The sequence below is a fragment of the Bombina bombina genome, chromosome 1 (genome assembly GCF_027579735.1).
Source record: "Bombina bombina isolate aBomBom1 chromosome 1, aBomBom1.pri, whole genome shotgun sequence".
In the NCBI taxonomy this organism is placed as follows: domain Eukaryota; kingdom Metazoa; phylum Chordata; class Amphibia; order Anura; family Bombinatoridae; genus Bombina; species Bombina bombina.
In genome coordinates, this window is record NC_069499.1 from 512,563,002 (window position 1) to 512,581,578 (window position 18,577).

Consider the following 18,577-nt stretch of genomic DNA (forward strand, 5'->3'; position numbering starts at 1 on the left):
AGGGAATAGCAAGATATCAGTGCAGGGCCTGAGTTCACGTATCAAAAAGAGGGATTTGTTGTAAAATGACAGAAATGCAGGGAATAGCAAGATATCAGTGCAGGGCCTGAGTTCACGTACCAAAAAGAGGGATTTGTTGTAAAATGACAGAAATGCAGGGAATAGCAAGATATCAGTGCAGGGCCTGAGTTCACGTACCAAAAAGAGGGATTTGTTGTAAAATGACAGAAATGCAGGGAATAGCAAGATATCAGTGCAGGGCCTGAGTTCACGTACCAAAAAGAGGGATTTGTTGTAACCAAATGCCTTTCTTCACTAAAGGGACATTATACACTAGATTTTTCTTTGCATTAATGTTTTGTAAATGATCCATTTATATAGCCTATACAGCTGTTTTTTATTTTTTTATTTAAAAGTGTATAGTTTTGTTTATTTTTAAATAACGTTGTGCTGATTTTCAGACTCCTAACCAAGCCAAAAAGATTGAGGAGAATACTGATGTATTCCTACTCCAGCTTGCTCCTGTTTGTGTAAAGAGTCTTTGCATATGCAGAGGAAGGGGGAGGGGTGGAGTGTCTGCTCTTTTTGCTATAAAACCACTTGAGGTGGGTGTTCCAGCTAACCTTTTTAACAGTGCTAAACTAGTAGCTTCTAAGTACATTTTTAAATGGCTTTATACTGGATTTTTAGATTAGTATCTAGGCATATTATTCTTTATAGTAGTGTCTATTGCATGTAGGTAAATGAAAATTGTTGTATACTGTCCCTTTCATACAGTGCATTATAAGGATGTCTAGGCAGATTAAGCATGTCACGCATGGTCAATGCATCTCAAGTGGTCCAACATAGGTTGCTTGAGCATTTTTAATATTTCAAATTATTTTTTTTAATTACCTCTATGTATTGCTATTGCAAAACCACAAGCTTTTTATTTGTATTGTATGTGGTTTAACCACTGCATCTCAGCTCAGGATGGTCCTAGCAGCTTGGAACAAAAACGGATCTCTGATCACATTGTACATGTACATATATAAACAAAGCCGACAGGCAGAACTTACGTCGGACATCACATGCCATTACATCACTAGGAGGGGTAATAGCTCTTTTCATAGGGATTGTAACTGCTCTTGAAAAAGGCATCTCTGTCTTTCAAAAAAAGTTGTGCTTTTTTATTCATACTTTGAGCTTTTTATTGGATTTTATTAAAGGGACAGTCTACACTAAAATCGTTATAGTTTAAAAGATAGATTATGCCTTCACTACCCATTACCCGGCTTTGCACAACCGACATTGATATATTAATATACTTTATAACATTTAGATCTCTAAATTTCTGCCTGTTTATAAGCCGCTACAGACAGCCTCTTATTGCTTTTTTATTTGTTTTTCACAACCGGAGACTGCTAGTTCATGTGGGCCATATAGATAACATTGTGTTCACGACCAAGGAGTTATTTAAGAGTTAGCACATCACAGTATGCAAGTCAATAGATAATAAATAAAAAGACGTGATCAGGGGGTTGTCAGAAGATGCTTAGATACAAGGTAATCACAGAGGTAAAAAGTATATTAATATAACTGTGTTGGTTATGCAAAACAGAGGAATGGGTAATAAAGGAAGTATCTATCTTTTAAAACAATAACAATTCTATTGTAGACTGTCCCTTTAAAGCTGGAAATCACTGTTATCAAAGCTTCTGGTGTTTTCTGAATAAAATCTCCAATTTCTTCAAGTATCCCTGTAAGTATGTTCCTTTTATTGCAGGCTGTTTGCTAAGGTATATTGCACGATTTTTGGTCTTTTCTTCTGAGGTTTTCTGCTGAGTCCTGTGGTGGGAGGAAGAGGTTTGGCAAGCTCCTTGTGACAGACTATGCCGCTAGCTAAACATTTTTTTTTCTAAGGACACTCCTGTAAACCGAGGTGTTACATTGTTACTGAACTGTGCTATGCTATATGTTTAATCTGTAACAATACACAGTATTTGTCCTGAAGAGTAAACCTGACCCCAGAGTGATTCTATATTGTTTTTAAGCACACAAGTGGCAAGAAATTGGAAACACTCAACTTACTTGGGCTTCATCGTTATTAAGCGTAATATTTAGAACTAAAGTAACTCTATTTCACGTGCGTACCAGTACATTTGGCTGAATACCAGTGTACTATACAGCAGCTCTATGGAAGTTTTTTCTTTCAGGGACAGTCAACTCCAAATGTTTTATTGTTTAAAAAGATACATAATCCCTTTATTACCCAACATGGTTATATTAATATACTTTTAACCTCTGTGATTACCTTGTAGCTAAGTCTTTTTTGACAGCCCCCTGATCACATGGCTATTTATTTATTATCTATTGACTTGCATTTTAGCCAATTAGTGCAGTGTTGTGCACAACTCTACAGGAGAGAGCACAATGGTATCTATATGGCCCACATGGATCAGCAGTCTCTTGTGAAAAGCTAATATAAATGCATGTGATAAGAGTCTGTCTGCAGTGGCTTAGAAATATGCAGAAATGTATAGGTTTAAATGTTATAAAGTATATTAATATAACAATGCTGGTTGTGCAAAGTTGGAGAGTGGGTAGTAAAGGTGTTATCTATCTTTTTATATAATAACAATTTTGGTGTTGACTGTCTCTTTCTATTTTGAGGTTTTAAAGAGCAAGAAAACTTTATTCATTTGTAAACACATATTCACAGAGGACTCTTTCTCCGAATTGTTAACTTGTCAATATATTTGTGCACTGTGTACTATTGTCATGTTTTATTCTGTATATATAAACATTTTGTACATTCTTGATACTTAGACTTAAAACTTAAATGGACACTGAACCCAAATGGTTTCTTTCGTGATTCAGATACAGCATGCAATTTTAAGCAACTTTCTAATTTAATCCTATTATCAAATTTTCTTCATTCTCTTGTTATGTTTATTTGAAAAGCAAGAATGTAAGTTTAGATGCCGGACCATTTTTGGTGAACAAACTGGGTTGTCCTTGCTGATTGGACAGCACCAATAAACAAGTGCTGTCCATGGTGCTGAACCAAAAATCTGCTGGCTCCTTAGCTTAGATGCCATCTTTTTCAAATAAAGATAGCAAGAGAACGAAGAAAAATTGATAATAGGAATAAATTAGAAAGTTGCTTAAAATCGCATGCTCTATCTGAATCATGAAATAAAAAATTTGGGTTCAGTGTCCCTTTAAGCCCTTTTGTAATAATGAAAAACGTTCCGTATTTAGGGTCATTTTTTTATGGGGGCAGGAAATTCCAGTTTTTTTATATATGGTGGGGGGGGGGGAACAGATATTATCACAGATATAGGACCGCTATGTTCAAAATGCTTGAATAAACTAGGCTTTTCCCCAGATTTCTACTAGCCTTGCTCTGTAACCAGTTACAGAGCAAGGCTAGTAGAAATCTGGGGAAAAGCCTAGTTTATTCAAGCATTTTGAAAAATTACAATATGTAATATTAGCATAACAAATAATAATAATTAACTTTATTTTACACTAATTATGTTTATGATTGACAAACAATATCTTATGCTTGTCAATGAGCTCTAAAATGTTACTACGATTGGCAACAGAGAAGCATGATCTATCATGTTGGTACAGGTAAAAACATGAAATAAGGGCACTAGGGCAGGAAGGCCAAAAAAATGCAAGAGTAAGGACACAGCATATCAGTGTGTTAGCTGCATTCTTGTGAAGTTGATGCTAGGAGCTAAAGGTTGTTAGTTTCAAGTGAAAAGAGAATAGATTTTTTTCCAAATAAATACAGTGAAATTGAGTGTTTTACAATAAACAGTGTTATAAACAGAGCTATGGTGTTGCGTTCCCTCTGATAAACGCAGTAAGTGAGTACAAATCAGATGTAAGGGGTTACTGTGTTCAAGGGTTGGACGTTATGTTACATCAGTTTGCAAGCACCATGAAAACAAATATATATTGAAATAGCATGAACACTTGTAATCCATTGGACTATCACAAAAATCTTATTAAAAAGGACAATGAGAAATTCAAGCAGGGCACACATTAAAGGAAAAAAACTACCTCTAAAACATGTTCCTGATAGGTCAATGTGTCCCATCTGCAACAAAAAAATGTTTTTGATTTAAAAAGAAACATTTATGGAGCAGAGAGAGGACTATGGGGCTGATTTATAATCGGTCTGTGCGACATGATCCGCTCAGCGGTTTGGTACAATATATATCTATACCTATAATTATGCATGATTATATATAGGTATAGTTATACAGATATAGGAATACCTATTTATAAATACATAGAACACATTCTGCTATGTGCAGAACATTGGAATGTGAAATATTTACAGAAAATAAACAAAATAAACCTTAAATATGAATATTGCATAAATATTCCTTTACATGTTTTCATCTACTTAACTGCAAAGTGCTCCAATGCATTTATGTGTTTATATGTCTGTAAATACATAAATATACATATAAATACATAAATTTATATGTACACACATATAGACATATACATATTGTTAGACATGTTTGAATAATTTTTATTAGATAGTGTTATTGTGAGTGTAACTGTACTTTGTAAGGTATTTCTGATGTGTTTTGTGACACTTTTTTGTTTTTGCAAAACAGTTAATTAGATCTCGGAGAATACGGTAATCATTCACGTTTACTTTCCATTTGTAATATGAGCGGTAAATCGACGAGTGCAAACACTCATAATAAACCCCATATATATATATATATGTTAGCTTTTCACTAATAATCTGGCCCTGTGTCACTTGTCTCTATGTTGACCAGTGGTTGAGGACATCATTAAGGAAAACTGTGATGTTTTTGTAAAACCTGGACCATTCAAGATATTTATTGTAGATAAAGCATGGGTTCCCATGAACAATGTTCTCAGAAACATCTGCCAAGTTGATTACTGCCATCAGACACTCTCAAAACATTTTTTAAACGAGGAAATCTCACAGCTTCTAAATCAAACACGTAGCTTGAAATTGTGGTGTGTCAATTTAAACATAATTAGTGTAAAATACTGTTCATTTGTATTATTTGTTATACTTATATTACATTTTGTCATTTCTCAAAATATATGCATAAAGTAGGCTTTTCCCCAGATTTCTACTAGACCTTGCTCTGTAACCAGTGTAGTCTAGTCTGTAAACATATCCTGGTTCCTATCTGGTCCCCCACCAGGGATACTCAACCTGAAAGTGATAGGACATTTTAAAAAAAATTGCACTTTCTTGCCCCATAAAAGAGCAGTCTTGAAACATAAATGTTCTACATGCACACTATACTTACCTAAATACTCCCCTAAAATACATTTAGGACTAAGACTCAAACTCTTCCCATTATACATTGATCCTAATTGTGGAACTTTTAGCGATTTTCATGATTACATTAGGACTTAAGTTCTAAGTCTAAGGATCATGAATGTGCAAAATGTTTATATATATATTCATCTTCCTTGTAATGTGATCTAGAGATCTTGGACCATCTTGAGCTGAGATATTGAGGTTTCCATAAAGATCTGTATAACCAAAATTTGTTGTGCGCCATGACACAAAGATGGCTGTTGTGGTTAAACCAAGTAAAATAAAAATGAAAAACTAGTGATTTTGCAATGCAAATACATAGAGGTAATGACTCCAAAAAATGTTTTAGGAAAATTAAAAATGGTCAAGCAACTAACTTTACAACTACAGGACCACTTGAGATGGACTGACCCATTTACAAAGATCACTCAATATTAGATTGTTTGCTCAAGGGGATTTTACCATATGAGGAAAAGCAGCAAATAATACAAAATCTTATAAGCATCCCTCTTCCAACACTTGAAATGTTGGAAGGTGTTGGAAAATGCCAGTAAATGATTGGTTCATTATATAAATAAATATATATAAAAAGGTAAAACAAAGTGTGGCTAAATAGTTACATGCAGACCTTTTCCATATTTAACAATGAAGCAATAATGAACACCCGTCAAAGTCAATTACTGATGAAAAATATAATCTATAAGGAAGCATATGCAATGAAAAATATTTAAAAATAAACCATGACCAATTTTGATGGTAAATTAAATACTGAACTTTGCAGAGGAATCAAGATATGGTATGCTCTAACATTCAGTATCAGTGGAGGGCAGAACTATTAGAGGGCAGAACTACTTACCACTCTTCTTGGTGGGGTGGCACTGCTTTAGATCATCACAGGTACGAGCTGGGTTCTTCTTGGAGCCATCAGGGCGTTTCATTGTTTCAATCTGGCTGCTCAAAGATTTCAAAGTAGCCTGGACTCCTGGATCAGTCTTGTTTCCATCACTAGCTGCTTCATCGTCTGTGAATTCAGGAAGAGGTTCTGGCATGGTGTCATACCCACCCATGAAATCATCAATGGCAGCAGTGAGCAAACCAGGAGGACCAGGTGGACCAGGAGGTCCCGCATCACCAGGAGGACCCTAAACATTGAATGTACAGTGAACTTAAATTTCTAGTAAAAATTTAAAAATGTAACACATAATATTCCTAAAGCTGAAAGTTAGGTCATATTTAGGCACCGCCATTTACTGCTTACCCAACCAATAATTATTGTAAGAATTATTTTACAAGATTTGCTCAGTAGGCAGGTACTGACAAATTTTAGTTACAGTAATAAAAATATTTAGGGTTAAGAAGGAAAATTCATTATATTGAACAAGACGGTGCCAACACTTTCTTTACCAAATGCTAATTAATTTTGGATGGTTCTGCATGTTTCTATTTTAAAGATATAGAATTATATTATACAATATAAATATATCACTAGTTCAATATATAAAAGTCTTACTTCAGGTCCAGCTTCTCCTATAACACCTCTTTGTCCAGGAGGTCCAATTGGTCCGGAAGGTCCTGAATTGCCTTCTTTACCTGGAGGCCCAACTGGTCCAGGAGGGCCCTATAACATTAAAATAAAGCAAAACAGTTTTGCAAATGTATTCACTGTGTAATATTATTATACACACATATCTAGAGTAGGTCATATTTCCTACCATAGCACAATAAACTACTGCATTTCACTTAATACCATAATATTATCACAATATCTAAAGAGAAACAAAAAGTAACATACATGTTGTAGTTTGTTTTTTAATTAGCTATTTTCTTCTTGTTTTAAAACATTTTTGAAGTTATGTTTAATAATTCAATAAAGTAAACTATATCTATATAAACATCACATAAATTCTTATTGCAACTCTTTAGAAACTTCAACTCATCTTCAGTTTCTGAAATTGCCATATGTTATTATAATATAGAGTTTATATATATATTTCTTTATTATTCCAAAAAGTAATTAAACACATTCACCATTTTATAATATTTTATATGATATGGTCTTTCTTCAAAAGTTATCTTGAGAAAAAGTATTGCTTAGTGCAGTGATTTTTAACCTTTTTTTTGCCGTGGCACACTTTTTTACATTAAAAAATCCTGTGGCACACCACCATCCCAAAATTTAAAAAAAATCACACATTGTAGCCTAATACAGCATATATATATATACACATACACACAAACAAACACATACTGTATGTATTTTGCTGTAATGCCATGCCTCCTACAAACTACCCCTGCACTGGGAGTAAAAAACAAGCAAAGTTTAAAAAATATGTCACACTGTTGTCAGTCTGCCGTGGCACACCTGAGGATCTCTCACGGCACACTAGTGTGCCACGGCACACTGGTTGAAAAACACTGGCTTAGTGGATTATATTGGCAATGGATGTTTAATGGTATGTTCTTCTAACAAAGTAATAAACTAAATGTTTGCCATGCTAGCACCCCCTTTACCTATTATTTCTGTACGGACCAACATAATGTACCTAATAGAAAGAAAAATTACAAGCTTACCCTAGGGCCAAAAGGTCCAGGGAGGCCAGTACTGCCAAGATCACCATTGGGGCCCTAAAAAAATGATAAACATTGAAGAACATAAAATAATTGTTTCAACAAAACTCACAAAAGATGCATTAATCAAATGATGATGTGCCTTGAATTATACAACACTTTTCATATCTCTAAAACATAATAATACTTACTGGAGGGCCTGGAAGTCCTTGCAAACCAGTGAACCCTCTATGTCCTTTCTGTCCCCTCTCACCACGTTCTCCATTGTCTCCTTTATCACCACGAGGACCTTGAGGTCCCTGTAAGCAAAAATAATATTATAAATCCCTGATTTAATGGTGAAGAAAAATATTATAGCACATAGCTAAAGAATACTTACTGGGAAACCACGTTTTCCAGCTCTACCAGATGGGCCCACTGGACCTCTGGAGCCCTAAAAAGGCATTAAAGTGTATTTTAAAATTAAAAACTTCATCTTTGATACATTATAAAAAAAAAAACATTTAGTAATGTGTTTAGATTTTGTTTACATTGCTAATGATAGTGTAATTGGAGGTATAAAGTGCCAAAGTGATGTAGAAAATATCTTGACATTCATATCAAAAACAACCTGTTGATACTTTTGTCATTACCTAGGCATAAATATATGTAAGACTGGACTTACTGGTTCACCTCTAGGCCCGGCTTCACCTGTAGAACCTACTGGCCCTGGAGTTCCTGGGGAACCTTGAGAACCTGCAAGACCTTCAGGTCCTGGATCACCACGATCACCCTTAAATTGTAAATTCAATTATTAGTTTGCCTTAAATTACAACAGAAACCTTAGAAATAACAATTAATTATGATTTACATGAGATTTCTAAAAGAGAAGGTCTATTATCTAATTCACTAAAAGATACCTCACTTAAAGCTTGAATTTTATTGTGTAATCTTATGGATGCTTCATCACAGAAATATATTAAGATTTGAAATAAAATAGCTAATTCAATCTACTGCTGTTTACTTTATTTGAGATTAACAAATTGCCCTATGTGAGAGAATACAAGAGGTCTTGAAAATACATAGTCTGTATTCATAAAAAAGAAAATAAAAAATAATCTTACTCTCTTTCCAGCAGCTCCATCACGTCCAGGAGAACCATCATTACCTGGTGGACCCTAAAGAAGAGAACTTATTCTTTATTGATGAATAATCTTAAAATATAAAAAATGAAAAAATAGAAGCAAAAAAAGTTTTGGTTTATTATGCGAAAAAAATGACACTTATAAGTGTTGAGTAGTAGATACAAACTCCAAAAAAATATAAAATTACAAAACTAAATTGGATTTGCTTAATACAAAGCTAATTTAAAAAGGTATTACAGTAAAACCGCCTTACAGATTAGCAGTTAATTAGACTGATCTGACTTCAGGATAGGATCTAAACATTAAACTGAGGTCACACGTGTGCTGCATTATGTGGGGTGCTCCCATGTTTGGACATATGTACCACAGTACTGCTGAACTCCCTGCATATCCTGTTATCTAAAAGATTTCCAGAAACCCTTATAAATATTCCAGGCAGTTCTAGACCTTACCCTAAGACTACATAGATCCACCCCAGAAAGCCCACATCATAAACGGTGACCAATGGTAAGGAAAAAACATAAAATTTAAATCATCTTCAACAATATCTCTTTACAGAATATAAAATATGGTCTTTCCATTACAAATAAAATACAAATTTAAAGAGTTATGATCATGGAAAAATAAATATTATGGTTTCAATGGACATTTCATTTGCTAAACACATTAATTGATGATGTGTTCGTGCAATGCCCATATTACTTATTTCCAGTAAATAAAATATGAACAGTTAAAACATACCTCTGCGCCTGGTTCACCCACTGGACCATGAGAACCAGGCATACCAATAGGTCCTGATGGACCTTTGTCTCCAGAACCACCAGTAGCACCTTGCTTTCCAGGTGAACCCTAAAAGGCAAGCAAATACCAAGACATATAATTATAATTAGGTTTCTTATCTAGTTAAAAAAACTAAACATTTAATGATACATTTTATGAAAATTTAAAAATATAAACTCTGTAAGTTAGTTAGATTGCTAGCATTGAACATGACATTTCATAGTGAGAAACCACGGGAATGCTTAGGCTATTATTTAAAGCTTACCCATAAAAATGTGGAGACATTTTTTTCCAGTGAAAAAGTAGAATGACATAAGAATTGTAGAAGCTTTCTAATTGTGGACTTAAACAAGTATATTGAATATGAATAACTACTTATCACTTACATTTACAGATATAGAAAGCAATTTCTATAACATTTGCAAAAAATCTAATAAGTGTTTTGTATATTTTGACACAATCTTGCCACCTTTCAGTTTTATGAAAAAACAATGCAATCTACATGGGAGATATGTTTACAGAATATGCCAATCCTGGAGGAAAATTTTCAGCTGCAATCATTAAAAGCTACTGTTCAGCCCACTAGCAGACAGGGCTGGCACTTGTGTAAGGCAGTAAAGGCAGCCACCTTAGGGCACCCCCAGCAGAGGGGCGCTGAGAGCGGTGCCGCCTGCCGAGCTGGTTGATGATCATTTGCCGCCCTGAAGCATGATGAGAAAGTGAGGGAAAGGACTTAAAATGTAATGTTATCAATCATTATATTTTTATTAATTTTATTATTGCCTGGCTGGCTCGCTGCCTGCAACAGTGCAAGTTCAAGTTACTTCCTCCTACAGACCTGAAATCAATGGCTTAATTGGCTGGCTTAGATTGATGATGATTGATGATCATCTAGATCATGGACCGGACCGGTTATACAGCCTATGGGAATGTGGGAGGGACAGACAGTGGAGGCCGAGTTCACTTGCGCAGCCTGGCCTTCCTAAGCCTACTGACTGAGAGGGAAATTGTGCCTGGATCCACGTTCAGACACAGATCTTCAGTCAGGGTCCTGTCTGATAAGCAGGGTCAAACTATGGCATCCAAACATGATTGCTGATGAAATTAAGTTGTACCTTCTAAAGTAACATGGTCCTAGTGTCCTTCTCTAAATGTGTTTATGAATATGTGCATGAGTGTGTATGCATCTGTTTGGGTGTATAAAGGTGCGTTTGTGTGTGTGTGTGTGTGTGTGTGTGTGTGTGTAAGTGTGTGTGGGTAAATGTGTAAGTGTGCAAATGTGTGTAAATGTGTGTGTGTGTGGAGTGTGTGTGTAAATGTGTGTGTGTGAATATGTGTGTAATTGTGTGTGTGTTTAAATGTGTGTGTCAATGTGTGTGTGTGTATGTGTGTGCGTAAATGTGTGTGTGTGTGTGTGTGTGTGTAAGTATATATGAGTGTGCATGTGTAAATATATGTGTGTGCATAAATATGTGTGTTTCATTTGGGTTTCATATCCCTTTAACTAGCAATAGGACGGTATGTAATCGGGGGGGGGGGGGGGGGCAACATTTATCCTCGCCTGGCCAAAAATCCTAGCACCGGCCCTGCCAGCAGAGGCAATTAATCTAATTTTACAATAAGGAAAATAATATGTTTTGAATTTTGTATTGTAAATACAAATGTTGTGCCATATTCTTTCAATGGCTGATAGACTGTCATGTTCTTCATGAACATGAATATACATTTTGGGCTCCATTATAGCATGATATGCTGCAACCTTTAAGTAGAAAATGTTGGGAGCTGTGAAGCACAAGAGGTACATTTAAATCTCATAATCCCATAATTACTGAAACTCTTCAGATATGGGATCACTTATACCCCTTTCTCTTACCCAAACCTTCCCTGCTAACAACAATACTGGACAATGGAGAGATGGACATAGGACAGATATTACTCTTCCAGAATTTAGATGTATCTTCTAGGGACCAACCAATTCCCATGTTATTCCATGATGAAACCCTTAAAACTCTTTACTTTCAAAATCTGTTTACTTAGCAAAAGGTTCATGACTTAATCATATGACATAATTCTAGCCGAAACACAACTAGACTCTTGACAAACTTGAATGGACACACTAACAGGACCAGCCAGTCAGAGACCCAATTCTTCCAAAGCTCAAAACTGGAATAAGATACCCCAAAAAAAGAAAAATGGAGACGACAAAGAGATGGACTTCATCCCCATGCGTCTAACCCAGCTTGCCATCTGGAACGGAAGACCGAGGATCCATCAACCCAATTAGGACTTGAATCCTCCAGCACTGCCAAAACATGCCTCAGAAGGACACAAAGGTGCAATAGTCTATAACGAAAGGCAAGACTTACCTCCGCCGGGGCAGCGGATGACCCGGCCCCAAGGGATGGACCCCTGAAGCCTCAGAGGAAACCGATTCCCCAGAGGGCTGATCTGATCCAGACGATCCCACGCCTGATGAGCCCTGGTTAGCAGAACACGGACAGTATCTTCTAGGAAGCTGTAAATGTGCCAACGCCATATATGCAAAACCATGCCATAACTTCTGGAGGAAACAAGCCACCTTCCGGAGAAGGGGTAACGGCATTTGGGACACCTGCTTGCGTAGCAAAAGAAAGATCTAGGGTGCGCGCTCCGCGGGATATGGAATCCTCAGGGGCGGATGGCTCGGCAGACTCTAAGTTCCCCGATTCGAGAGAAAAGAGCACTCTAGAGCGGCATTCGGAACATAAATGATGATCATGGATTACCCGGGCCATTTTTTATTCTTCACAAGAAGTAGAATCTGAATCAGAGACCTACGTCTCCACAAAATCAGAATCCTCCATAACTTGGTGATTGAAATTATGGATAAAAAATAAACGGCACCTTACACCCCCAATGGCTGGGGCACTCACCACCTCCTATTCACTACACATTAGCAGACAGAATCACATAACAAATATGATTAAAGTCCCCCCTTTTCAATAACCTCCCTCAGGAGACTTTTAACCCTTGATTGCAAAAGATAAAGGAGTCCCACTGAGACCCAGACTTATTCATATACATTACATACTCATATTGAAAGTAAAATGAAACAATCTTACCGGAATCTACGCCGTGGAACAGGAACACGGCCCTTCAACTGTGACAGGTAACAGCGTTGCTTCTGACATGGACTTGAGAGAAGAAAGCAGGCAGCGAAACTCGTCAACACTGATTGCCTATGGAGCTGTTAATATGAGTCGGGATGGTTTCGCAGAAAGACTCTCCATGCATCTCCAGACTCTAACCTTCATCCATGCTCTCACTGAAAGGCTGACAGGACTACTTAAAACTCCAGTCCCATTCCGAAGAGTACTACCCTCCATAAGAGACTAAACCGGTTCTTCTGACACTTCTCTGCCAACCTCCTGTGACGAAAGGCAATGACTGGGGGATGAGGGAAGTGGGGGAGGTATTTAAGCCTTTGGCTGGGGTGTCTTTGCCTTCTCCTGGTGGCCAGGTTCTGTATTTTCCAAAACTAATGAATGCCGCTGTGGACTCTCCCCGTTTAAGAAGAAAATGTATATATTTTAAATGGTAGGGGACACATGGGAAAGAGTTTTGGCTACTCTAAATAAAAGAGAAGTCCTGTTTTCCTTCATAGTAAAATACTAACTGGCACCTGGGTATCTTGCTTATTCCTGAATAATGCTGCTTAGTTTATTATTTCAGTGACTTTACTGAATTGAGTTACACTCAATATTTGCGCTCCATTCGTAATACCAGCACACGCAATTGTGCGCAGGTATCTGAAGTGGCCTACAATGCGAACACAACCTCACATTCACATTGCATGGAAGCTTTGTGCTTAATATAGCGTGCTTCCATAGGCTCCAATGGGAGTCTCATTCTCATGCTATGAAGCACTGCATGAAAACTAGCGCAGCAAAGGATTTAAGTCGCACAGTGATGGACAGCAATTTTAAATATCTATGTCTATGAATATTGTTAATATGTGTATATACACATATTAACACATAAATATATTTATATATAAGCATATACATATATACTGTATTTACAGGGAACACACAGTTACCATAGACCACAATGTAAAGGCACTCTTTAGTGTCATTTTTTTCACCCCACACCCGCCACTTTTAACCCCTAAAAACTGCCTAGTGCAATAATTTTTTTATGGGGAAAAAATGCTACATTTTTTTTTCATAAAAAAACTAAAGGACCCTTTAATTGGGAAGCATTTGGGGCACTTTTAGAAAATTTAGATCTAATTTCTGATTAATTAATTTTCGGAGTGCTAATTGCTACCGCAAGCTCGCAGTAGCAATAGCAAGCCACTTTTAACGAATTTGCCCGTTTGCAGGCGCGAGATAAAGTAGCACTCCACTTGTAATCTAGTCCTAAATAAGTATGTTTTTTTTCTGATTATATTTCAGCCTACAAACATTTTATCTGTTGACCATAGCCAAGTATATCTCGTTGTTTGTTTTCAGGCTTAGTAAACTTGAACTGGATGCCTTTTTTACAATATTGACTACAATCTGTTTCTGTTGAGGGTTTTGTTTGATCTTCAATTTAATATAGTTGGCAAATCCATTTTATTCTAAAAACTGAAAGACAATTTTACCCATATGTATAAAGCAATGTTTTCTTCCAAATTTGAGTAACTATCTACTTAACCTTTTAAACCTTTTTATCATAATACATAAAAAAAATGAAGCATGCCTTTTCGATAAAAACATTTTTCTTTTATCAGAATGAGCATCACCCTGAAATTATTTTTATTTAATCAAAAGCAGAGCTTGCTCTATCATCCTGCCTTCTAGCAAATTGAATTGGCTTCTTTTCTTAAACAAACCCATAACCTCATTATATCTATTTCTTAAATTTTCCATGATGATCTACAATTTGGCACACATACTGCTCTATAGCTACATACACAGGACACACTTTCCTTTTGGAGAATTTGCTATTTAATAATTTGTATAACTATATGTTCATTATCTCTATTTGGAATAAAATAACGCCATATGGGTTTTTTTATTTAGGAAAACTAATATTTGTAATTTAAATGTATGTTTGGAAATGTAATAGAAATTAACTCTAATCATGTATGAGTATATGTCTCAAATTTCTTGATTTATTAAAGACACTTAAAGGTTCCTCATATTGGTTCTAATGCATTTAACTATTATGTTACTATAAGTAACTTTTCCTCAGAAATAACAAAAGTTATGCTAACCTGATAAATTCATGTCTTTCATGGTGGTGAGATTCCATGAGCAATTACTCATGGGGATTCAACTCCTGGCCTCTAGGAGGGGTAAAAGATCCCCAAACTTTCCAAGAGCTTTTTTTTTTTTTTTAATATAATTTTTATTAAGGTATTTAGGGAATATCAACAGTCAGCGTTCCAACTTAACATGCGTCATAGTATACATATGTCATAAAGCAACAGAGATATTAAAAGGTACAATATTCAATAGAAGTTACTATATGACAGTATAACATTCAGTGGTATGAAAAATATTTCATGATACGGTAATCTTTTGAAGACAATGACCGCATAACATAGTACCTCATTTTTTTATTTTTTGAATAGCATATACAACTTTATATCCCCTCACAAAACATTTAAACCACTAGCCTTATGTGATCCCAAAATAGTAAGTAGGGGTCTCTCATGTACTTTAATTTGGGGAGTTACTGGGGAAACAGGAATAAAATTATAGTTTTGAAGGATGCATTTTCCTATGCTTACAATGTAAGCAATATCTGGGGAGGGGGGGAAATAAGATTGCTGAAAATAGTACTATGGAAGCTAAAGCCGCTGTGTAAGAAGTTACTGTATATATTTATTAAAAAAACAGGAATTGTGTATACGAGATGGGGAATTAATTAAGGTTGGAATTATCAATGTCCCATGGAAGTGTTGTTAAAGTTATATCACCATATATGAATAGAGTCTACGGCAGGGGAGGAAGTCAGCATTATAAATATGCCTCGCTGTCATATTACATGAATTCTGGGCTGCGCCATCTCGGCCTCTAAACTCACAGCCCTCATATAACCAACTATCAAGGCTACTGCAGTACAGGTATCAGCCCTCTCAACTTCTGCCTAGACACACATGAAAGTTTTATCAGATAACATATAAACAAATATGATGTTATATATAAATAGTATAGACCTGTTCAGCATGATATAATTGCGTGGTGTGGTATGACTCGCTGAGTCAGAGATATAATTGATGCACCTGTATAACCAAGGTATGGTCAACTAGACAAAAAAAACACATAAACTATCTGTAGTTAATCTCAGGACGTCAATGCTCTCTAGTATTCAAACAGTGTAGGATAAAACTATGAATCAGATCATATAGAGGGCGACTGGAAAGTAATATATTATGAGTCATATTAAACATGCAGTCAGTAGTACCATACTAGATTATCATAATTATGTATTAACAGAAAACCTCATTTAAAATAGTATCTACAACTAGTAACAAGGATACTTTTAGCTCTTTGAAAATGTTAAAAGAACTCTGAGATTAAGTGATCTGCAAACTACCACTGTAAGAATATATATCTGTATAAGACACATAATCTATAACCCCTTGGTATAGTAACCTCCGTTTCTTGGAAATTGTATATACATCTCATACATGAGGGAGCTACGTGTTACACAGATCTAATATTATAAGAAACCATTATGCAAGGATAACATATGCGAACAATTTAAAGGTATAATGTGGCAACATAAGGTTCATACATCCAACTAGAAGTGCCAGCACAGTACGTAGGGAGAAGCGAAAGTACAGGTTCACGTATCTCCCACATTGAATATACTTTTATTTAGCACATGCTGAGTCTGGGAGTTATCAAATTCAAAGGCATGGTATCACTCCAGCTGTCTTGACGTCTTCTTATGCTAAAGGAGTCATCTCAAAATCAGCAAATATCTTGGGATTGAGTGAGGTATTGCATAGCTGAGCCTCTTCAGGTAAGTCGGCAAAGGAGTGATCAGACAGCTCTGGAGCCATAATTAAAGAGGATTTTGGCCTAGTCAACACACAACAGAGCACTAAGCCGAGAAGTTAGGTAATAAGCCCAAGTCCCAAATCAAGATGGCTTTCAGTTGTATGTCCAGGGTGGATGACAATGGCGGCTCTTCTACCCAGACGCATCTGTGGTTGTTCTTGGTACGTTTAGCCCACTCCACATTTTAGAGGCTTGTGTCCCTTGGCTGCAATAAGCTTTCCTCTCGGATCTCCAAAGCTGGCACTCATGGCAGAGGGTAAAGATTTAGGATTGGGGATTCCTCTAACAGCTCCAACAATATCGCTTTTCCCATAGGCCAACTTCTCTGCTCTGGTATTGAGAGCGAATCTGATCAGTGCTGCAATGCTTAACTGTGTAGGTGGTGGGTCGCAGTTCTGCCTAGATAGTTGATATCGCTTGGGTGTATGAGTCTCTGGTGCAGTCAGGATGTCTGTGGTCTTAGTGTACCTAGGAGAGATCAGGGTGTCCATGATTGTGATACAAGGTGGTGTAGGATTAATGAAGGGTAGTCCAACGCCATCTTGGGAGACATGTGGTGCAGCCGACTTCTCAAACCATTGTGCGATTAGCGTGTGCAGTTCAGAGAAGTGGTCCTCCAGTAACCCACATTTCTCATCCTCAAGCGCTTCTGCATTCATTGTTAGTTTGCTAGGATTGAGAATCAGTCTGCTTAGTAATCCCGCTGTCTAGAAAAGAGAGATAGAGTTGTTTGCGGCCCATAGGTGTGGTGTGGCTGAACCACATAGGCTAGGATCGCATTCCTGGAATACTCAAGCAGCTTTTCTTAGGGTTAATGTGCATCTGTACACATTTACTAGCTGTAAATACCACTTAAAAACATGAAGAAATTGGTGTAATGTGTATTTATGTGGAAAGCTTCCTCCAGATGCGACCTGCTGGCTTGGTTCCTTGCTACCCCCCTTCCAAGAGCTTTTAATCCCACCAGGCACTTATCTAAATTAATTCCTGGAATGAGATAACCAAATGGTTGCGTCCATGAGTAAATGGGTGGGATAAAAATGAAGGCAGGCACACATTTACCAGTCACTGTAATCTGTAGGACTTTCCTGCCAAACTCTGCCTCAGAAGAGCCAGAAGCACCAAAATGGTAGAACTTTACAATGATTGTGTTCCACCAAAGTCAAAATACTTTAAACCTCCTTCCTCCCTAAGGAACTGTAATTTTCTTCATAAAGAATAATATCGCCACAGCAGTAACATTATCTAAATGAAAAATGCCTGACCATAATAAAATACAAAAAAGATGCAGTAAATAGCATGGCAGTAAATTCAACTGCTGTGCTACCAAATTGTCATTACAAGCTTGTATAAATTAATTTAGTAGAGGAGGCACGCTAACTAAGCATGCCTGAAAATAATTGCTGTGTAGACATAGCCAGGGCACATGCTGGAGCGTGTAAAAACAGGAGAATGCACTACAAAATAAGAAAAAGCACAGTAAAAGTAAATAATGATTAGCTTACACAAAATCCTTACACAAAGAGAATTATCTTTACAAATTGTATAACCCTTTTGTGCTGTGATTAAAATAGAGGGCATCAGATTATAATACGTCAATGGCCCAGATGAATTAGCTGAATAGTCAATAACAGCTATGAACCCATAAATATAATGTCTCCTTAATAACTAGACTAAGATATAGATAACTAGCCTAGGTATGATAGTGGTAAAGTCTGTCAGATTAAAGTGTCCCCTGGCTATGATAT

The 18,577-nt window shown here is 36.5% G+C and overlaps 1 protein-coding gene across 1 annotated transcript in view; it reads right to left on the reverse strand.

Annotated features, from left to right (window-relative positions):
- The window catches only part of COL5A2 (collagen type V alpha 2 chain), a 198,583-nt gene that overhangs the window by 16,432 nt on the left and 163,574 nt on the right, over positions 1-18,577 (reverse strand). The window contains exons 44-51 of the mRNA XM_053698600.1: positions 9,751-9,858; positions 8,989-9,042; positions 8,550-8,657; positions 8,265-8,318; positions 8,077-8,184; positions 7,889-7,942; positions 6,828-6,935; positions 6,174-6,459 (exon numbers count right to left, since the gene is read on the reverse strand). Of these exons, the coding sequence (XP_053554575.1) occupies positions 6,174-6,459; positions 6,828-6,935; positions 7,889-7,942; positions 8,077-8,184; positions 8,265-8,318; positions 8,550-8,657; positions 8,989-9,042; positions 9,751-9,858 (880 nt within the window). The remainder of the gene's footprint in view (positions 1-6,173; positions 6,460-6,827; positions 6,936-7,888; positions 7,943-8,076; positions 8,185-8,264; positions 8,319-8,549; positions 8,658-8,988; positions 9,043-9,750; positions 9,859-18,577) is intronic.